The sequence below is a fragment of the Melanostigma gelatinosum genome (genome assembly GCF_949748355.1).
Source record: "Melanostigma gelatinosum genome assembly, chromosome: 20".
Lineage (NCBI taxonomy): Eukaryota > Metazoa > Chordata > Actinopteri > Perciformes > Zoarcidae > Melanostigma > Melanostigma gelatinosum.
This window is the reverse complement of record NC_136653.1, coordinates 19,187,772-19,211,605: the sequence shown is the minus strand read 5'-3', so window position 1 is coordinate 19,211,605 and position 23,834 is coordinate 19,187,772. Positions and strand designations below refer to the sequence as shown.

The window sequence follows — 23,834 nt, the reverse complement described above, 5'->3', positions numbered from 1 at the left end:
TCAGAATAGAAAAGAAGAATAGATGTACGCACAGAAGACATGTTGAGGGCTTGGTGTACATGTGCTGCAGTTCAATCCATCACAGTAACCATTTGTAACTTGCCATCAAAGTTTCTTCCTGGGAATAAAACACTCCTGCAAGTACATTTCACAAGTCAACAATTACAACCCAAATCCCCCACAGCAGGTGGGAGAAAACCATGACATGCGTGCATGCATGTAACTGGGTGGTGCAGCGACCAACACTTGCATCATGGCACGGCGGCCAAGCAGCACAGAAGAGAATAGAAACACATTATCCGACCTTATTTGTAGTCAGAGGTGTGTGCGGAAAAAAAGACACATCAAAGAAGCAACGCAAGATTTGTGATCAGCAAACAATTCAAGCAAATGAGTGGCACAGCAGCCAGCCAGCCACAGCAGCATGGAACATGGAACCACACAGCATGGAATACATCAGCACAGCACGACATCAATATCCCACTATCAATATTGTTTTTACTACAATATCATGAGTCACATGAATAAAATAGGCTCTCGACTTTGATGAATGCAGTAGACTGAGTTGCACAGCATTACGTCAGACAACGTCAGCAAGTCATGTTGTTAGCCTCAGACAACTTAATGAATAGAATCCTGTTATACACACACACACACACACACACACACACACACACACACACACACACCAGTCCCTCTGCAGGTCAATGCATTGTTATGAGTTATCGCCCAGCCATTCATGTACTCTCACCACATACGCGCGCGCGCACACACACACACACACACACACACACACAATGTAGCAAATGTAAACACAGCCAGCAGCCGAATAATGATCAGCACGGCGGCTTTTCACCAAGCAGCACTGTATGCAACAGGAAAAAAAGACCCGTCGGCCTCCAAGAATTATGGAATATTATCCTACTTGTATGAAGTCACGAGCCACCCTGTCCACAGCCAGCTCCGTCCTCGGAATCCCGTGTTGACGTGAGGCCTACCTGGAGATGTCCACTGAAGCTCAGCCTCCGCAGTTGTGTCATTTCTAAGTTCCGGTGCAGAACAAGAAGCGGTTGTTCTGCTTGCACTGGTCCCGTCACTCATTCCGGTATTAGTTTAACGTGTCCCAGTGGGAAACCTGCACAATGTAACGTTAAGCTCGCGATGTAAAGTTAAGCACGGACGTTTACCTGCGTGGCTTTTGCACAAGAAAGGCATAAAAGTCAGCAACGTTACTTCCACATGCGTTTTCCTTAAACGGCATGCAATGCTCTATATCTGTATCCAGGTTGCATTTTTAACTTTCAATGCATTTTCTTTTTTGTAATGAGGGTTCTCATCTTCTTTCAGCTCCCTGTCCTCCTTCTGCACCTGCGCAGTACATTTACCGGTGCGTTTGTCCATTCGGCCCTTCTCATATGCAGTCTAGGATTCAGCCAAGTGAAACAGCCACACTCTGCAGCCTCGACGCGTGTCCGTGCGGGTCGTCTTGGCTTTGGTAAACCGCTGAGTTTGACTTCAACGCGTCCACCTGGAAGCAGATTGCTTCCCCTGGAAGTGAGGAGGGGAAACCCCAAATTGTCCGACATAACTATGGCCCCCTCGTTCGGTTCCATTTCTTTTGAACTCCCCTTGTTGTGTCTCCTTGCAGCAAGGGTACAACGTGTTGGCTGGATTGAATAATACAATAAACACCCTGGGGTTAATGCTACACTATTTTCCCGTTGTTCATGTTAATCACAGTGTGCCATAGATGGAGATATCAGTATAACACCAATACTAATAATTATGTTAACCCTCAGCTTTAGTGCCGACAATTCAATTGTAGATAATACACATTCTAAATAGGCTACATTGAGATACATGCTATATTTCATATTGCATGTATCTTAATTAACAAGTGTATCATGATAAATGAGTGAGTATAAATTATTAGTGATTTAAGTTTGCAATCTACGTTGATACATTGGTTTTGATTGTATTTATGTTTTATTATTTTTTTACAGAGGAGCAGTATATTGTCCACAGTATTCATAAAGACAATACTAATAATCTACATTTCAGATTTTGTGCTCATTGCATAAATTGTTGAGACTTGTCATGCAACAAGGGTCATACTTTGCACATTTCAATATCGATGAATAATGCATTATGGGTGAGGACATCTAACGCCCTGCTATGCTTGTGTGAACTGGGCAATTTGCACCGAAACACCAACGTCTGCGCTTGTGTCTGCGTGTCTTGGTTTGTGTTCAGTAACCTACAGAGCATTTATAGCTGCATCCCAAACATCCTCTCCTCTCCATGGCTGCAATTGTCACAGAGATACACCGGATAATTGGCCGTGTGCAAATGACAGCTTATTTACCTGTGGGGCAGAAAGACAACTACAAAAAGAAAGACAGTGTCAGTGTGAGGACTCATTCAGTCATTAGCTCGTGCATGGCAGCTGCACCATGGTCGAGGTTAACGAAAGCTCGCGGCTATGGCACTACATGCAACTAAATCATTTAGATAAGGACAGGGAAAGATTGTGGTCGGTGTGACGGGAGGCAAACTCACCAGCATCAAATTGTGCTGCGTTGGCCCTGAACATTGGCATTGGGCATGAATATAATGTTGTTATATTATATAATCATGTGTACGGCCCAATATGGACGTAATCCAAGGCTAATAAATCTGAATGTGATTACAGGAAAGACGCGGTTTGAAGCCAGCATACCAACAGTCCCAATATCCAATCAGATGAGTTTTACAAAACATCCAAAGCAACCGGAAAAAAAGTAGCCGTGGCCATTAGCAGTGCTAGAAAATAAGCCAAAGTGTAGAATTCAAGGTGGCTAAATGCCCCTGCTTCAGTGCTTAATATCTGTACTTGTCTCTCAGAATAATACTGCTATTCAACGGTGTAGGCGGAAATTCCATGCCATTGATAAGAAGGCAAAACATCCTCATCCATCTATGGTGACAATCACATTGCATTAGACCCCTTAAATATTTAAAAGGCTTTGAATTGTATGACTGATGTCCCCCGGGGAGGTAAACATAAGTAGGTCAATAGGCGTTCTGCCATTGGCCCAGAGTGTGTTTGTCTTGTACAAAGAGAGCTGCCGTGGCCCTGGATCTATATTAACAAAGATGTTCTCTGGCTGCAGTAGGGAGATTTGGCAACGCTGAGAGTCATCTGGTCACAGACCTCCGCTGTCAGGCGACAGAATTATAAATTGATCTCGTTGAGTATTTACCTCTATTTTTCACAGCCCAGATCTGTGCCACTTTGAGGGGGAAAAAACATCTCGCGGAGTCCTCCCTGAATAGAAATGGTCCATGATGTTGAAGAGTTATCACTGCAGCGTAATTGCACAGAGAAGGATACATTATTTATGAGAGATTTAGCCTCATTAATCTGTGAAACGTTCTGGAAGTACGATCATTTCATTTTTCCTCATGACTTAGTGTTTTGCAGATCTTTGCAGAGACATGAATTTGCCCTTTGATGCGCAGCCAGTTTCCTTGACTGTCTTGGTGAAATAGTGTTCTTTGACAGCTCTTCCCCAGTGCTTACAATGAATCATTATCTGTGCCAATGTTTGCACTCAACCTGTCTTTTCTTCTCTCTTTTGTCTTGCAGCTGCACACTGACCTCGATAGGGGGGACAGTGAGGTGAAGTACACTCTCTCGGGAGACGGGGCTGGCTCCATTTTCACAATTGACGCAACAACTGGGGACATCCATGCCTTAAGGAGCCTTGACAGGGAGGAGAAGCCTTACTACACCCTACGCGCCCAGGTTGTTGACATCGACACCAATAGGCCCCTAGAGCCTGAATCTGAATTTGTCATCAAGGTTCAAGACATCAACGACAATGAGCCAAAATTCCTGGAGGGACCATACACAGCCAGTGTCCCCGAGATGTCCCCAGTAGGTCAGTGACCATGTGTAGGGATTTGAGAGGCCAGTACTTTGCTTAATTAATAAGAATCATTTGCACTTTGTTTTCTCCTCTTGAACTACGGAATAAGAAAGTTTCAGGAGCATCACAGGTACCACAATGCTGCTCCCCACCAGATTTTGACACTTCACAGCTCGTTATTCTTGGTATGCCCTGAGTATTTTCCACAGCTTTATCTTCATACATTCCCCCCAACAGATCAACGTAATTTGCCGCAAGAATGGTTCCTCCTGATCTAAACGCAGATGAAACCCTCAAATCTCTGACACTCAGCAGTCTCTAGAGTATGTATGAGTATGATAAGAAAAAAACAAGCCAGTGAACAACAGTTCACTACAGAATCAGAGAAGCTTTCCTGTTTGTCTTCAACACATCTAGACGGGCGACCCGATGGGGTAGTGGCTAGCAATGGGTCTCGAACCCGCTGGCCGGACCTTGTGTGTGATGTTTGCACGTTCTCCCTGTGTCGGCGTGTCTTCCTCCCACAGTCCAGAGACATGCAGCTTAGCTTGATTGATGACTCTAAATTGCCCGTCGGCGTCAAATCATTTTCAAAATGTTTCGATCCTTATTATAGGATGCATGCTTCATGTATCAGTATTATTATCTAATTTGATGCTGGGCCATCTGCAAAAGCCATCGCTTTGATGCTTTCTTTGTATGAATGGAGACCTGCCATTAACTTTAAGAGGGTAGTCCATTGATGAAGGGTTTCATTTAGTTGTTGTACTTGTGAGAGACAGATTAAAAAAAAATGGTCAAAAGCAGAGGTAATGGTATCCTGACTTTCAGTCCCTATATAATGCTGCAGTTTTTGGAGGCCAACAGGAAGTCAGCATCGCTCTGGTTCCCCTGACATAAAGCCAATGGGATTTTTCCATTGGAATTTGGATTATTGCAGAAAATAAACTCTGTGGCAAACACAAGTTTGTGATACTTACACATTTTGTTCAGCAAGATAATCTCCACAAATTGTAATAACTTCAAAACTCACAAGTGACGTATTTACTGATTCACATTGACTTTGAGACGAGGGAACAGGAAGTGGAACTAATTTCTGAGGTTTAGGACTCATTTACTGCACTCTGTTATGAGTCATATCCCCAAACCTCTGGAACCCACATTTCCCATAATCCAACAGGATAGCACCTTTCATTAGATGCCCCCTGTCTCATGTAGTGCATAGCATGGTATGTCAGATGCATGAAGCATCAATTCATTTAAATGAATGAACAAATAAGTCTAACTGCACAAATCCTGAAGTGCTTCTGTGTCCTGGAACTGGAGATTTTGACTGATTAGAAAATATTTAATAGACAGTTAAAGCCATAAAAAAGTGGGAATGATAAGCATTGCAAAATGATGCAGAGTGACGCCACTATAGGAAATAGGTTCAATGGGTTCATTAACGTCCTCTTGATGTCTTTGGCTAGAATCCCCTTTGGATGTTTTTTTTATGTTAGCAGGGAGAAACAAAAACTAAAAGGGAGAGATGAGCATAAATATGCACTAATGGTTGTTAATGAAGACTATGGACAGATATTATGAAATCACCCATGGCAACAATCCCTTAGAGTTATGTGCAATTAGTTTATCCCTGAATCACGAAGAAAGCGACAGATTAAACAACAACAAAAAACAATTTCAGTGAGTGATGAATTAGTTGATTTCACTCCTCGTCTCCAAACATTCCAAATAGTTCATATCAGATTTGTACATGTAACTCCACAGAAGTCCTCCCCACATCGGATCAGCCTTTCAGTTGCACTCCTCTCTTTCTCCTCATAATACAAAATCGGTATGCATTATGTATTGTGCCATGTTAATTGGCTCCCCCTGCATTACATTTCAGTAATTTGTTGAATATTGTGATATAAACAACATTTAATTAAGTCAGATAGATAATCCATATTTCGCTGTACTCTGTATTCTCCTCCTGTGTTTATCAGCGATGACCTTTCAAGCCATTTCCTCCACCTAGCTCTCACTCACGCACCAGGAATTCCACGATTGCGTGAATAGAATTGAACCGTCTTGTTTATTGTCTCACACTGAGGAGAGAGGCTCTTGCCTTCGTCACCTGGATATGCGTGGGTGTCTACGAAGCTCAAAGGCATTCAAACTTTCCCTGCACCTGAGCTCACGTATCTGTGGATTTCCTCTCTGTAGCTGTACTGAAAAACATGTTATTATTATATATAAACATGTATCATCTCATCTGGTGTTGATGTGTGTTGGAGTACGATGCTGTCCTTCCCTGGTACGTCTAATCAGCCACGCGTTTAATGTACAGCAGGCTCTTTACAGACGACTAGGAGCTTACCGGAATTCAAAATGACCATGTAGATGCCCTCCCTCTGGTCAGTGTCTCCTGTTCACATAAGTCCTCCACAAACCCTGCGCTTGAAAAAACATTTTTCACACAGCATGTTTGTGATCGACACGTGTGCACCGAGCTGTCGGCCTGTGAAGTCATCCGTGTTAAACTTGTCTGCCACTAGTCTTTCTAAAAAAAACAGGCTTGTAGAGTTATAAAATAGTCCGGCTGACGAGGCACTTTTTTATTGGTTACCCCTCCCCTTCAACTGGAAACTTCGGATTGAGTCTGCTGAATTTAAATACATCGTAAATAAGTGTTCAATGTCAGCTAGTTGATGAGGATGAGCCAAACCTCCAACAATTAATTATTATGTCCTCTTTGGAACACTGCCACTAACGCTATTCTTGCCATGGCCCTTTGTTTTCTTCATGGTAGCATTGTTTCACAGGAGCCTTTTCTTTTTTTACCCTTCCTTTATTTGGTTTGTTAAAAATAATGGCCACTTAGTAATGCTACAAATGTGCAACTCCAAACATACAGCAGGACAATCGACACATCCCTTCTCCTCATTATACTGCATCAGCGACATCAGTGACAGTTCATTATTACCTGCGGCTCTCTCGGCTGTTCATCATTCATTCGTGTCAGGTGAGATCGCTCGGTAAACTGATGAACTTCAAAGAGTTTGGATTGCAGTCTCAGGAGGAAACAAATTAAGTCAAAGTCAATATGTCTTCCCGCTCCTTTCCCCAGGGACGTATGTGACGCAAGTGACAGCCACAGACGCAGACGACCCGACATATGGAAACAGTGCCCGAGTGGTTTACAGCATCCTCCATGGCCAGCCGTACTTCTCTGTTGATCCTAAAACAGGTAAAGCACCTCATCCCTTCCTGATTTATGTGACAGAAAAGTGATTCAGTCAGTGTAAAGTTCACAAACATCTGCACATTTACAAGTCAACAATAACTACCTCTGTTTCTTTGTGCACCTGGTGCAGTGACATAAGTTATATCGGCCATTAGTCCTGTAATATAATGTATGATTGAGTGTGTTCCAAACCGCTCATTCCCAAAGAATATATACGCAGGAGATTTTATTAGGGTAGCCAAACAAATTTGCATAAATTCTTCCAGTCTTTTATTTATTATTTATATCTGCACTACCCCTTTGAGTCACATAAGGTTGTTTGCATTGTTGTGTGATAATTACTACTTATAAGATTGAATATGAAAGGCTAGCTTTGTGTTTGTTATACTGAGAGAGCCTGTTAACTCTGCCTAGTGTTATGTTGTTTAACTTATACCTGAAAAGAATGAGATGCATTTATTTGCTCTCATTCATAAAGTATTTAAAATGAAACAAAGTTGCGATTTATAAACTCTGTATCTCTTGAAAATGGCTGGTTTACCTACTGAAGATAATATAAGGGGATGCGGAAATGATGTTAATAATACTCAAGAACGTTACTCACAAATTGTCTCCTCTCACAATTTATAGATTAGGCCTATGTCGTGAAAGGCCGACTGGGAATTGAGTCGTTTAGGAACACAGTTCTGCACAGTGTGGTGTGGACCAGTGCAAGCATATATCATGAGAATAAAACTGGTCCTAGAATCGACCCCACAAACTCAGATCTCAAAAACACCAGTGACTTTCTGAATCTTTTCCGCAAGGATACTGAGTAGTCAGTGTTGTGTGGAGTTAGCCAGCAAACCGCTATAGCTGGTAGCTTGAATTAAAACGACAAATAACACAATGACAATGACCGGTGCTGCGTTACAAACACGCGTAGGCGGCCGGTGTCGTAGGAGGGAAATGGCAGTAAAAAAGGTTGCGGAGTCGCAGCATGGCGGGGCTGAAAAACCCTGCTAAATCTGAAACACCTTCACACCACCAGTGTTCGCCGGCAGCGGGCTGCTGCTGGCTTCCTATCTGGGGCAGTTCAAAGCATAGGGAAATAGGTTGACACGTGGCAGATACGGTGGAATCTGTTGCTGATTACTTCGCTCATCCCTGAGCGTTACAGAGCGCGTACTGTGACTGTATTTCAAACTGATGCTGGGGAGGAAAAAAAAAAAATCAAAGTATGAAAGTAAATGTTTGCCCTGCTGGGCCTGCATATATATCTCCAAACGCACATCAGCAACAGGAGTAAACGCTGCAAGGAAAAGGTGAAGAAGGGGAGGGGGAGACAGCAGCATGCTGAAATCTACCTGCATGTTACAGAATTATTCATCTCAGAGACAGACACCACCCATGTCCAAAAAAAAGAAGAAGATGAACTGAATTGAATTGATTTTGTGTCCACGCATGTTAGGGGTCTGCGGATCAAATTGTACCTCCTCACATCCTCACTGTATTAAATGGGAAAAAGTGCAGACCCACCTCGCTGCCCACTTCCTTTTAGCCTGCCAACCTCCCACTGACCTAGCTATTAACCTGCAGTACAAACGCTCTCTGATCTCAGGGTCTCTGATCCTCAAGTGAATCATTATCTGGCTCCTCCAGAGTTCCCTATTGAATGTCAAGTGTCTCCAGGTTGTGAAATGACCTCTATTTTAGCCTTGGTGAGAGCCGCACAAGCAGCTTCTTCCTGGGGAGTGAGCTCCTTGGGTGGAAATACATTGTGCATTTTAAGGAAAATTGTGCAATTGGCATCAAATATATTTCAAAGGATTGTATGTTTACCATGTCTTCCCTTTTGTCTTTTTTATCCCACTGTCTCTTCTTCTCTTCCTCTACGTCTCTCTCCTTATTATCTTTATTCCCTATTCATCTTGCTGTACACCAGGTGTTATAAAGACAGCCTTGCCCAATATGGACAGAGAGGTGAAGGAACAGTACCAGGTACTAATCCAGGCCAAGGACATGGGGGGCCAGCTGGGGGGGCTGGCCGGGACCACCACCATCAACATCACCCTCAGCGACGTCAACGATAATCCGCCCAGGTTCTCTAAAAGTGAGTGAGCCCTTTTGTTGATTTCCAAAACAATATTAATGCAGATGACCTCACGCAGGTTCACTCGTTTTATGATCGGGGAATAAACACTGTGCAATTACAACAGGGCAGGGGGTGTTCATCACGTCTACTCCCTGTAATTGGCTTTCATTATTTGTCATTATGTGCTGTCGTAAGCAAACGCTGTTTATTTAACATGGTTGCACATACTGCTGGTGAATAAAGCAGGATTGGTGTTACTTTGCTCATGGGGCGGCCTTCTATATTTAGATCAGGTTTGAGCAGGATGGTGCTGCACCAGGGATTGAGTCAGTGTATTTAAACACTGTATTTCATCCGGTATTTTGAATAAGCTGCTAAACCAGATTAATTCGATTGTACCGTTCACCAGGTCATGTAGAAAGCCAAGCAGGGGAAAAAATATACTGTAAATACGTTGATCTGTAAAAGCGTCTCTGCTTATACTCAGCATAACGGTTAAATTGTGTGCAGAACATGCACTCCAAAATCAGCAAGTACGACAGGAAAGCAAAACTGCTGCTCTGTGTAAGGATGCGGTCTCTTCAGGTATTGTGAGGCGACACCGAGTGGTCTCCTCTGAATTTAAATACAAGCAGTCTGACGGTCAAGCTCCTGTGGCTGCGGGGAAAAGATGATATTTCCATGATGCTGTCACAGCACAGAGGTGTGGGCCAAGTATGGCGGCTCCTCTGCCCCGTCCCAAATCCTCGCTTTGTCGCCTTCTCTCTTCCATCTATAGAAGGCTTACAGGTTAGAACATAACAAGAAGAGACACGTGTGGTTGCCGTCCTGCTGGACCTCATCAGATGATTCAGTTTACTTATATTATTGCTGCATGGATCCATCCCACATCTGTCTTTTCTATAAAGACAGACATGTCTTTTTGGAAGCGTATCTAAATTAGCACATACATAGTAATACAATGGCTAATTTGCATATCTAAACGTACAATTTGAGAAAACTTGAATAATAATAGTTTAAATATAAGTAATGAACTGGGGAGTTTCCATGGAGGTGTATATATTATATATATATATTTATATCTTTCGCCCTGTTCATCTGGGGTGTCTGCCCTGAACAGCTGTTTGTTAACTGTTTACTTGTTAACTTCAACAGCAGCGCCCCGTTTTGGCACTGGCGCTGTGTCCTGTCTTTCAAAGGACATGAACCTATAAAAGACTTTTGAAATGAATGCATGTCCTTGAAAGTACTTGATTATTTATTGAAATCACGGCAGCCGAATTCATCCATTTGCCTCAGCTCACCTCTCAAAATCCTCGGATCAACACCGAGGGAAAAGCTCAGATCCATAGGAAAATTGAGGAATAACAAAGGAGAGGGAGTGCAATGACATGGTGTAGCGTAAAGTATCGTACTCATGAGAAACAACATGTATTTTATTTTCCAATAACCTAAGCAAAGGCTGGTATTTTGGTCTTGATTCAGAACCTATATTCCTCCACCAACAACAAGAAATGTCTCTGCCAAGCAGCTTCCCTTGTCACACTACGAGTGCCTCGACACTCTTATTGTAGACATGTGTGTTCAAGTTCATCCATCTCCAACGTTGATGCTGTTTTATGTCAAGCAGCACGATCCCCAGAAGGAGCTTCAAAGAGACTCGTACACACTCTTCTCTCCTGCACAGCCTTCCCCATTCGTCGGGTTTGTTTGTCACATCGGGGCCAAATGAAGCAAATTCCAGGAAGCAAATCATGTTTTTTTTTTTGGTTGTGGCTGATTGTCTGTTGCTGCAGCGGAGGAATGTATTAAATGAATGTTAACAATACAGTGAAGGATTGCGGGAGCTACACTGAGTTTGAGGAATTCATTCACAGCGAATAGTCCCAAATACACGTGTGTAACCTTTTGACTGAGCACCAGTTTCAGAATAAATGTTCAAAATGAATGGCACACTGAAGTCTGTAACATTTCCTGAACGAACAAGATGGAGTGCTACAATGAGGGATGTGAAACATTCCAAGTCCTGAGAATCATTTCAACACCATCATCGTGTTTTACTGGATTGCCAGCGGCGTCACCGTGATGCCACCAGGTGTTCTCACTGGATTTGTAGTGCAAAAGTTTTCCCGTCTCTGGCATGAGCAGATGCTGTTGTTCAAACAGCTAGCCGTCTCAGAGAGTGAAGCGCAGAAAGAAAAGATGAATTCCCACCCATTGTCTGGTGTAAGTGATAATCAATCAATCCACACAGTTTGTTTGGTTGTAGATTCATTCCCTCGTCTTGCTGCCGTTGGGAGCATCAGAGCCCCAAGGCTCTTGTGTTCGTAGTACAGGTTGAGCCCTCCAATTACAAGGAGCGAGCAGCCATGCTGGTCAAACACGTTAGCTTTGAATAATGTCGTGCCCACAGAGCCGGCTTCAGATAGAGCATATCAGCTGCTTGCCTATGGGTGATGAAGACCGGTGTGTGAGAGAGACTGCGTAAAGGACAGAGGATGTGAAGAGCTCAGTATTCCATCCGATGCCGAGTGATAATCAATAAGTCCGGTCTGATGTTTGTTCGCCGACAGGTTTCTTCCACCTACGAGTTCCCGAGTCTTCTTCAGTGGGGTCCGCTGTCGGCAGAATCAAAGCCCATGACTTGGACGTCGGGAGAAACGCCGAAGTGGAGTACACCATTGTGCCAGGTGACGGAGGCGCCATGTTTGACATCACCACCAATGAACACAACCAAGAGGGGATCATCATTCTCAGAAGGGTAAGGAGCCTCAGCAACTAAGACAAACATATGCTGTGAATGATCAGAGAAACCTGTATTCATTGTTATGAATACAACATGAACAAATACAAACTGCTCACTGATATAAAAGATTGTGAAATGACCTGCAGGCAACAGCAACGGTCAGACCACACTCACCACTTTTCTGCTCTGGGTTTCTGTTTTTAATGGACAAAGTATAGCGTACATCTGGATGTCCAAAAAGCAGGCAGGTAATAGGTTATAATCAAAATGCTAAACTAAACACAAAGTACAAGGCAGGAACACAGACAACCTGCCACTGAAACACAAGGACTCAATACACAAGAGGCTCATCAACCAATGAAACACGAGTGTGGTCGAAAACAGGGGGGAAAAGACAAAGACAGGAAATTAAATCAAACATGATCTTTCAAAATAAAACAGGAAACGGACTGAACAAAAACCCAAGATCACGACATTATGAAAAGATGATTGTGCATTACAACAATGGGAACTTTAATTCACTTTGATCCTTCGAAAAATATGTCATGAGTGCAATATTATGATACATTATAACACACTTTATAATATGTCTCAACTATTGTTACAAAGCATTTTTGAATATCTATGAGGGCTTTAACTATGATTAGCAATATTATAAGCAGTATGTTTCTGCATTATAGCCTTTTTTTTCCCTCATTTAATATTCAGGAAGTATTATGTTTGTCAATGTCATTGCACAGACCCATGGGAGAGAGGGGGTGTTAACATAACACACATTTATATTCAAGCTCAATGCAAAATATATATGCAAAACAGCGGCGTATGGGCTCCATGAAACATAAATCACATCACATCTTGACAGCAACATAGCGAGTGATGTCAGTAGACATCGACATCATTGGACAAAACAATGGAGGAAGCACCGATTGGAAATAGATCCTGGAATAAATGAAATGAGATGGCCAATATGATGAAATATATGCTAACGTGTGTGCAGGTAGCACTTCCTTGTGTTACATAAAGCTGTAGCAGCAGGACACTTGGCAGATGCCAGGGTTGAACCTGTGATCTCTCAGTTGCGTGATGTTGCTCGTGTCCTTGCTGTCCGTGCCTTAAAGCACAGCTCAGGGCAACGGCGTAGCTCTCTGCGAGTGCCTGTGCTGTATAAAGCATTCACTCAGCGCGTCAGGGCCCATTTACTATGCCATATGTTCTTTTTCGCCAAATGGATTAATGCATGGTGACCCATAGCAAGAGGCCCCGGCCTTTGGTCGCACTCTCTTTGACCCACATAGCATCGGTATCTCATTTCATATCCAACTTTTCCCGCACGCAGCATTTGTAGGGCTGTAATATCACCTCGCACAATGGCACAAGTGGCACACAGGCACCAGTGATATTAGAAACATGTATTTTTCCGAACCCTTTGAGATCCACCATCTCATTTTCAAGGAGGACCCAAAACTGCAGGAGGTGAGAGGAAAAGGACATTACAGCCACGGACTAAGATGAGAGGGAGAAATAGAGCGATCCAGCCGGTGCATTGAGTGTGCACTTTTCTCTCAACAATTCCTTTAATAACTATACTAATTTTAAACTTGGAAACAAGAACAAATAATAATAGAGTAAGCGCGATACAACCGCTTTATGGAAAAGCCAGCTTTCAAAAATGTATTCATGTTGTTTTGGTTTATGAAGTGAAAATCTCTCCATCTCCAGACCGCCTTCCCTTCATTTGTGTTTATTCTGAGCTCTCCTCAGGGTATGGCTGGTTAAAGACGCCAAGATCCAAAACATCCAAACACAATTAATATAAATATTATTATTACTCTACCCACAGGCTTGGCTGTAGAGAGCCAGAGCATTATTTCTCTTTGGACATCGAATGCATTGGGCTGGCGGACGGTGGGGGATAATATGCATTTATGAGAGAGTCGCAGTATTTCCTCATTAAGGTTCCAGGAGACTACTTTTAAAAGGCACACATACTTTTAAGATTGTGATCAGCGTCAAAGCGACACAGAGGGCATGAATAAGATCATTTGCATGAATGAAGTCATCATTCGACTGACTCCTAAGTGCTCACATGTGTGTTTCTTTGCCTCTTGAATCTGTCTGGTTTTAAGCTTTGCACACGAGCCAGGTTGGTGAAAAAGACCAAACTGTAATTTCTCTCTGCCATTTGAAGCCACTGCTAAATGACAGAGCTGCTGCTGCTTCCACGCGTCTGCCAGCATGCTATTCAAGTCTGCATCTCCAGAACAGCTGGCACATGTTTGGCTCGGTGTCTCCGAACGCGCCGCGTAACAGTCGAGAAGCACAATCACACGAATGCGTTGACGTTAGTGGGTCTCGCCCACACATCAGACTACACTGCAGGTGCACACATTCGCAATTCCTCATGTTGGATGCACAGTCTACGACTCCTTCACACTCTGCACTGCATTTCCCTTTCGGCAGGATGAGGTCGACCCCTGTGGTGAGTTTAAACGCTGTTTGTTGTCGGTGCTATTGAGCTTCAATAGGGGAAAAAGAAGCTGCGGAGCAATGCAGAGTTTGCATAATGCATCAGCCACGAAATGTCCCTCCGATATGAAAAGGAGAAAAATGTTCATGTCAGAAAGTGAGGATTTTTGTAAGCAATGCTGTGATGCGGAGAAGAAATGGATTTATTTTCCAGAATGACTCATCTTCTATTTTTCCCAAAATGCTTTACGAACCACTCATTCTGCTTTACCGTCATGTCGGCAGTGATTATGTAACAGCAACTATTGTTATTTACCATAAGTGGATACATCATTTTAATTAGTTTAATCATTTTAGTTTCGGTCACAATGAGTTGTATGTTAGAAAATAACTGCATCACCAAACTTTCTTGTTTAAAAAGTCCTTCAGACTTCGACGAAAACATTGTAGCTTTGAAACGCAAATTCACTTCTGGAAGATTCTCATTAAATCCCCGTTCTTTCATGCAAATTCACCTCTGCAAAACACTTTTAAGGAGTGGTAATGCGTCATTCTTTTGTCTCTTTTGTTTCATTTCGGGAATACAGGGTGTATTTCCTCTGATTGCAAAAGTTGCCAATTCTATCTGTTCTTCAGGGTGTTTCTGATGTAAGTGTCTCAAATATTATTTTTGGGAGAGTGCAAATCTGCATTTGTTTTGTTTTTTTTCAGATGTAACAGACTGAGGTATTTGTTAACTGGTACATTTTTAGTACATGCCCCTGCGCACAAAGGTGTGTGATCCTTTGATCCCCAAAGATATGCAGCTGAGTGAGTAATTGATTCCCTGCTCAGTGTAAAAGCTGCCTCGGGATGCTCCGTGCATGTGCATGAACACATGCCAAAGTATGTGTGTAAATCACGTATGCGCGCGTACATATATTGTACGCACTTAATGTGACCATAAGCACGGCTATAGATCATCATATAGCGACCTTCTCATTGGCGCTAATGGAATAACAGAATGAGACAAGAAGCAATTATGATGTTAATGAGGACAGTCGTTTGTTTACATCGTGTATACCCTCAATGGATGGCGAGGATGCATCTTTCCTCCCATTGTTTTCCTCGCAGTGTTTGATATCCTGCCATATAGCAACCAGGCAGCATGATGTATTCCCTGCAGTGGTAAGCTACCGCACAAAGGCATCGTCTACAGGGGATACTCTGAGCTCCTTAACTGACCAAGCCTTCCCACCGCCGTGTAATTTACGAAACAACATGTGCCTCTACGCGTGTGGGATTGTGATATTAGCAGGACATGGACAGAGTGAGATAGGGAGAGGAGCTGTGCCTTGGAAAGGTGTGGGGAGCTGGAGATGAAGCCTTTATGAGTTGTTCACCGTGTTCCAAGAATACTGACCCACCCACAGACTTGTCTCATTTCAGATTGGTGGAATATCCCCAGAGACAGGTGTGCAAATGCGTGCAGACGATCCATCTCCCTCCCTCTCTCTCTCTCTCTCTCTGTGTCTCTCTTTTGACTTCCCTCCCTTGCACCGACATTGAAAATAAATAAATAAAATAAAACCCACAGCGGGACGGAGACGAAAGCCACATTGTACACCGAGCACAGTTTGGCAGACCCAACATTAGAGACTCCGGAATGTTGGTTATGATAAGAGGATCAGGCTGAGTAATGGGTTCAAAGGATGATCATCCGTTTCCCACTCTGACGATACAGGGGGAGAGGAAAAAAAGAGTCACCGAGGCATGGAGGGGGTTTGCACATCCCATCTGCAAAACATAGGATTACGGGAGACAATAGGTAAATCCACCAGTGAATTCCCAGGAAAACGTGCAGACAAATGTGTGCACACAGAGCGTCGTGCTACTGGTGAACCACTGCAACACATACAGTTTACAGACAGCGATAGCACTCCCACATGTTGGCAGCATCGCCATGATAACCTTGGGTTGTGTTGGTAAAATAATTTTTGGTCAGATTAAATGTCATTTGTCCATTTGCATGTTTATTCGCCTCCTCCTGGGAGAAGAAGAGATGGCAGATATGCGTAATTGAAATGTGCTGTTCTAGGCCTAGAGGAACGGCTTTGTTCAATAGCAGCATGTGTGGCATAATATTTTCTGGCTCACATTCAGGGAATCCATTTTCAAACGGGACTATCTCCTCCCTGTACAAACTGAACGCCCCCAGCGGCCACAGTGCATTGAATGAAGAGCATCTGCTGCAGACCTCTGGCACTGCCTCCAAATCCGTTGCCCCAGAGCGCCAGAGGGGTTCAGAAAAACATTGTAGAGAAGGCAGGTGACTTGTGTTGTGCAAAGGGCCGCACTCACAAATCAACCACTGGTTTAATCTAGCATTTAATGGTGACATATTTAATGGAAGTCATATATACAGTAGTGTCTGTCATATAGCAAACAGCGAATGAGACAAGAAGCAAGGGAGAGACGTCTGACTCAACCAGAAACTACATTATAATGTTTCAGCACCATGGACAGAGACAGAAAAAGGCAGTCTGAAGGGTTCAGAACAATGGAAGGAGACAACTAAATATGTTATAATAACCCTCATTATTAAATGCTAAATTATAGTTATTAGCTATCCTGATAATGTTGATGACTGTTTACAAACACATTACTAATGAGTATTAGTGTTACAGCTATCTGGTCCATCAATCTATGTAAAGTTTATAGATGTTTAATCATTTCTTAGAGGTTTACAAATCATTTGGCGATCATCAAAAAAGAGTTGCTGCAGTAGATGAACAGTTGTAATGTGTGCAACAAGAAAGAAAATAGTTCCTACATAAAACTGCTCACAGCAAGATGTTGGTGCCATATAGTCCCGTTGTATTGGAGAGGAGGCTGATAACTCAAACACTAGGCAGCTCGCACCAAAACAATCTAGATTGATCAACAGCACAACAGGCAAGAGGGGATGTAAATACATTGATTATGGGGTGAACTGACCCTTTAAAATAACATAAATTATAGCATTACTAATAATTAGTAAACATTATCAGTTATCATTTCATTGTGTGCTAACAGTAAAATATCCATAAACTAAATGTGAATTCAAGTTTGGTGACACACTTAGAAAAGTGGCCGATGACTCATCCAGCTTGCATGAGGTGACATTGTTTCCAAAGTACAGCACATCCCGGTGATTAATGTTGTAGTGTTGCATGGCATTTAAGAAAAGAGCTCGTCACCGACAGCGAGCAACACTGATAAACATTTGCATCCGCAACAAAATGCCACAAATTGCCCAGATTGCCGTAGCTCAAACGTGGCCCTACTTAGACTTCCCTGAAGTCAGAGCCATTGGCAGTATCGAGGCAAGATGCCTTTTTCATCTTCCCTGCCATCAATTAAGGACTTAATTTCACTAAAGCCAGACAGTGACTGCCGTCTAATTTCTCTATCAGAAATGTCATTACTGGGCTCTTTGAACAGTAAATCATTTTCAGAGGACGGAAGCCATTACTGCCTTTCAATCTTGATGAGACACTTGCAGGCTGTAAAAAAAAAAGTAATGTTCAAATGACAAAAGTAATGAACAAATGGCTAACTTAACTGAGGGCCAGAAAACAGCAAAGGAATGTTGGTTTAATACAAAAAATGCAGTGGGCTCGAGTGTAATATAGCTCACAGCTCACACAAGGACACATCCATGCATTGTAAAATGACAAAACGTCCTTACCTTGTGAAAGTGGGTTGTATAATCTCAAAAAAGGGTGAATGCAATATATAATAGCTTAAAACTGGTAGCATTAAGAGCTCATCCGGCGGCATCCAACAGAGCCTTGCTCACAGACAGGGGTTGAATCTAATCTATTGATTCTAGGGCTCAATGTTCCAGTGGGAGGCGAAATGAGTTATTCCAGGCCCCGGTGTGAAAGGGAGTCGAAAGAAGGAGACGAGAAGGGAACAATACCTGAGAACAACAGGACGTCGAGCTGCCCAACACGGATGAATAACACCTCACCGAGCAACCAAGCAGGGAGCAATGTATTTGTGTGTGGTGTGTGTATTTGAGTGAATTAGTACAAAGAGGGGAAAAGAGGCGGCTGAGGTGGTGCTCGGAGTCGACGAAGTGCCTTCTCTCTGGCGGCCTGGGGAGGCGTGGGTGTAATAGATTAAACCAGTGTCTCGGGGCTCATCCCATGGCTAACCCTGCCCTATTAAGAGTGGCAGCGCAAGACTTTCACAGTCACTCCACTCCACTGCAGTGTGGCCAGGGCTGCTGGCAAGGCTCTCAGATTGCACTCCACTGTTGTGAGTACTCGGAGGGGGTGGGGGGGGGGGGAGATGCCTCGAGGCAGCCAAGGACACAAACCATGTGACTGATGGCAGCACAGTAAAGTGAACATCGCCTCTCCACAGTGCTTGGACCCCCCAAGTAGTCAGAGGGACAACAAATCACTCTCCGGGGCATGTAAGCTTTTCTCTGCTGCTGATAAGCTCATTGTGCTCCGTGGTCAGTTGACTGCTTATGGCGCAATGATGGCCAGAGGTCTTTAGCATTCTTCTGCATGGCAGGGTCTTGCTGAACTGTCAGTCAACGGCCGCAGTGACCTTATAAAGGAGGCACTCACACGCAACAGAACAAGCCGGGCCAGACTCAAACCACTGAGTCACGATGGCTTATCTCAAAATCTCAGCGCGATTTTTCTCACCTTGAAACGGTTTTGCATCCCAGAAAATAACTTGTTTCGCTTATCTGGTGTTGTTGGGACTATTGCCGCTTGCTGCAAGCCAACAGGCAAATCATGAGCATCCAGACGCCGCCCTAATGTGGCTATTCCTAGTTAACAACAGATATCCCAGACATACTTGGACATTGCCGAATCTCAGACACATTAACAAAGGCAGTGAAGCTCTCAACATCGCTGTTCTACACCTAAACCGGGATATGTAAATGAAGCCGCGAGACGCGCTTGACAGTTAATCATATGGCTGTCCATGCATTGTTCCAGGGGTGTCAGCAAGGCCGCTGTCTCCTCCATCTGCTGAGGAAATGAGCTGCAATGTGTCGTCATCTCTTTTCTTTGCTGCTACTTAATTAAGTACCTTTAAGAGCAAAGACCTTTCCTGTCCTGACCACAGTGTGTACTAAGATAGATAAATATGTCAAATGAACTGCTTTGTGTTCAGTGATGTGATAAATGAGTGTACACAATCATCGGACACAGTTCAGATGTGTGACGTCGTTCAGTGCAGAGACTTTTAAGGCCTGAGGCACACAACTCTTCGGGAAATAGAGAAAATAATCAGTTTGAGTTTGTTGACGCTGTTAGCTTATTAGCTACAGCTAATCAAAGCATTTGCTCAGCTAACAATGACTCCCAAGTGAAACTGTTGTATGTGTTTTAGTTTTCCTGTTCATTTGAACTAGTATACAGTACTTAAGAAAATAAACCTCATTTTGATCATTTGATCATTGGTATCTAATGTATATGTTTCACGAGCAAGCTCTTATAGCGCTTTAAGCTAGTTATCATTACTAACTTTCTTTTGTCCTTAACGATGGAGTTTCAGTGCACAGAGGCTAGCTTTTAGTTGCTAGCTATGTAGTTTTAGCTGCTTACTTGGCTCTACAAGCGCAACTTGTTGAGTACACTAAACCACTCTTCACTGGGTTTTGAACAAATATGTCGTTGTGTTTTTGGCTCAGTAATGCTGGATTAGCCTGCTAGCAATTATAGTCAGATCCAGATAACTGCATGAGTCTGACGAAGGCTTGAAACGTGTTAACTCAATGCATAGCAGAACACCACTGACCACCTGCACCTAAATAAAATGTGTAATGCTCAACTCTCAATTTAGAATATTATTTATATGCAGTAATTAGTCAAAGGTAACTCTTGGATGCAAGTTGTGCTAGCTCAGAGAGAGATTTGTGTCAAAACTGCAGAGTGTGTGAAAAGAGCATTTCCTCATCCCACTCACAACACCTTCCGGTAGCAGACCATTCTATACAAATTAGACGGTTATAAAGGTTGAGCGTTTGGGCCTGTATCCTAACTGTGGTGAATGATGCAGCATGTTGGGATGGAGAGCGCTGCGTCGCCTCGTCCCCGTGAGACGCGGGCTAATGAGGCCTGCGTCATGTACACCTCCTGCTGTCCACCTCACCAGCATCGCCTTCCATCCTCCTCCTCCACCTGTGCGTGGATTTCTGCTGAGCTACGCTGTCCATAGTGTGGTTCAGGCACATTATGATTTACAGTGCAAGAGGGCCTCTTATTAGGTAATCATTCATCCATATCATATTTAATTGCTCCTGGTTTAGAATCACATACATTCCAAACAGTAAAAATGTCTTAATTTAATGATTGACTTTTTTCTTTCGGTGTCCAAAAATCACTCTCTGAGAAGAAAAGTAGGTTGAGTTCCTTTTGATGCTGATTTTCCAGCGATTCTGAGCTCAGTAAACTGAGACAATGCTTTACAGTTTAGGCTGCTTTGGAGGTGTAAGTTGGCGGGAAGTCTTTTAGTTTGATTGTGGGGATCAGCATTTGAATGACACCCGCAACAAATCCCATTTTTATACGTGCCTGTTGCTTCGGGGAGCTCGGTCTTCTCCGTGTTGTCACTTCTTGAAAGAGATCGAAAGGGACAGAGTGTATTTCCTGTTGAAGGATCTTATAGCTGTGCCTAGCCAGTTGCATCTGGCGCACTGTAATCAAACCAATCATGGTGGTTGATGGTCAATGATTGCTTTCAGATTGGCTTGCCTTCACATATCTCTCGCTTCTTTTTTTTCTTGTTACGGACACCTGCTGTAGCAGCAAGACTGTGAAACCATGGAGATGGAGGGGAGACAGAAGGCTCAAGAAGCATCTGCTGCCGCCGTGAAATCACAACCGCACGGCCTCTGATCATTTCTAGTGGTTGGACTCTAATTAGATCCATAATTCATGTGCATTTAATTTGGAAAGACGACTGGCCGTGTTTATCTTTCCTCAAAAGAAAAACTTTCCTCCAGTGCACCTCCCCTCTCACGCTGTCTCTTAACATAAGGACGATTCGCTGAGTCGTTACCAGCTGTTTTCACTCGGTGTCCTTTGCAACAGCTTGCCAGAGGAGCCCAAGTCCTGGGGCGGGAAGATAGCATTGCTGCCATAGTGGTTACATGTTCGTCAATTTGAAATACACAGAAAGGAATGTCTCTCATGTGACTGCGGGGCAGCAGAGCGTGACCGACGGCAAGCTCATCAAGTACAGTCGGCCACACATGAGAGGGCGGGAGACGGGCAGGAGCGCGAACACGGGTGTCACTGGCGTCGGATGTTTACACCTCAGCCGCAGACATGCCGAGGATTCACATTCCACCCCTCGCCTCCGACTAACTGACCCTGAGCTGATATGTCAGGAGCTTGAGGAGGTAGAACATATGAACCCCGGAGCTCTTGTTGGGAGACGTCTTGTAAAGGGGCGTAGTTCTTGCTGAACGAAGAAAGAGCAGCTTGACTTATGTGTGGGCGTGGGGGGGCTCCTGCTCTATGGCCATGTTGAAAACAATGCTATTTCAATGTATTTTGAGTGACAACATAAACATTGGAAATCATCCCAACACTGACATTTATTGGATATGAGGAGGCTGATGTTTACAATTGATTGCAGTTACTCATCCTTGAAAACGCTGACAAAATAAGCAGAGGGCAATCTCGCTGTCAACACGGATGCTCTTGTTCACTTACTGCATTTCTTCAAGTGCTCTTACAGGATGAATGCTACAGAGAAAGTCAATTACTGCAGAAGTGCCTCAACGTGCTGTACTACGACACGATTACTATTTTAAAATGAGCTGTGAAAGCAACATTAACTGGCCTCTTTTTCTGTTTCCCTTTCAAGCCTCTGGACTATGAAAGCAAGAAGGCGTACACCTTTAAGGTAGATGCCTCCAATGTTCATCTGGATCCACGATTCCAAAGCTTTGGGGCCTTCAAAGACGCAGCAACGGTGAAGATTAACGTTCTGGATGTGGATGAGCCCCCGGTGTTCAACAGGCCCTCCTATGTGATGGATGTGTACGAGGACACACCCGCGGGCACCATTATTGGCGCGGTGACGGCACAGGATTTAGATGCCAGCAGCAGTCATGTCAGGTAAAGTTAAACTCTGCAGTCTAACACAGGCAACACTTTACACACGAGTTCTAGTAACAAATGTGTTGAACAAGAAAAGTATCAAATTAAATGCCGGAAACATTTACATTATACATTTCTTTTAGAAATGAGTTAGAAGAATACATGTTTCCATTGCTGTAGATGGGATAGATAGAAATAGAGAGACTGTCAGAGACCACCGTTATGTATTCTTCCATCATCCAGAAGGACTAGATGTTACTCTGGGGTAAATACTGATCGTGAATGAAGCGGATCTGACTGCACATCTTCTTCTTGAGAGGCTTTACTATTGAACCAAATATCCCTCGTTACTCCCGCGAGGATAAAAGAGCTGCAGGGAGAAGCACTGCGAAACTGCAGCCAGTGATTGAAGGTTTTAGAACTCTAATCCATCCGTCAATGTCTCTCGTCTCCATTCATCGATGTCATCGCGGCTTTAATCTTGAGAGTATTGTCAGCTTTACTCATCAGCGGACTAATCAATCCATGGAGAACGTTTGACGTCATTGTCGTGTAAAGTCCTGTCTGCATCATCTCTTGGCAGCTCAGGACGTGTTCGTGACGTTATGTTGCAGAGATAAAATTATAACTTTATTAGAGGCCCCATATTTGCATTTCTACAATTTTTAGTTTGAGAATGAACTCATATATTCAGTTAAAATGTTTTGTATGTTTACTGGAATCAATTAAAGCATATGTTTTGCCCTATGACTCATTGAACAACCCTAACGTCCTCTTTTAACCAGCCGGGCGGTTTATTGTTGCATCCTTACTGTTGGATGCAGAGCCTTTGTGTTGGTGAGATTACGTTTAAAAACGTTTCAATTGAACCATTTTAAAGTCCCAGTGAAACAAGTTAGCACGTCTTTAGCTTCTGTATTGTGTATTTTTTTATTTATATCTATATATATATATATTTGTGTAGTTGTGGCACTACATAACATTGAGCACATTGTCTGTGTAGCTGTATAGCGAAGTGGATGTATTGTGTTTTTGTCAGAGTTCTTTTGTACAACATTCATGGTATTAATTCAAATGGACCAATGGACAAAACTGTCTTTTCTGCAGTTTTATTTCACATGCTTGAATACATTTTGATTGTTTTTCACATAACTCAAACATTAATCCTCATCTAATGAAATTCATAACCTAACAAAATGTCCCCAGGGTCCTAATTCATTTTACAAGGCCCTGTGCTGTAGACCGCTCGTCTCTCCTGGGTAATTATCAGCTGGGACATTCCAACATCGCTGCTCTGTTTTTTTTT

General features: G+C 43.3%; 1 protein-coding gene across 1 annotated transcript in view; it reads left to right on the top strand.

The window, feature by feature from the left end:
- The window catches only part of LOC306794138 (cadherin-12-like), a gene marked incomplete at its 3' end in the record, with an annotated part of 49,235 nt that overhangs the window by 10,626 nt on the left and 14,775 nt on the right, over positions 1 to 23,834 (top strand). The window contains exons 2-6 of the mRNA XM_079292070.1: positions 3,629 to 3,923; positions 7,024 to 7,143; positions 9,065 to 9,232; positions 11,788 to 11,975; positions 22,293 to 22,546. Coding sequence (XP_079148196.1) covers positions 3,629 to 3,923; positions 7,024 to 7,143; positions 9,065 to 9,232; positions 11,788 to 11,975; positions 22,293 to 22,546 — 1,025 coding nt within the window. The remainder of the gene's footprint in view (positions 1 to 3,628; positions 3,924 to 7,023; positions 7,144 to 9,064; positions 9,233 to 11,787; positions 11,976 to 22,292; positions 22,547 to 23,834) is intronic.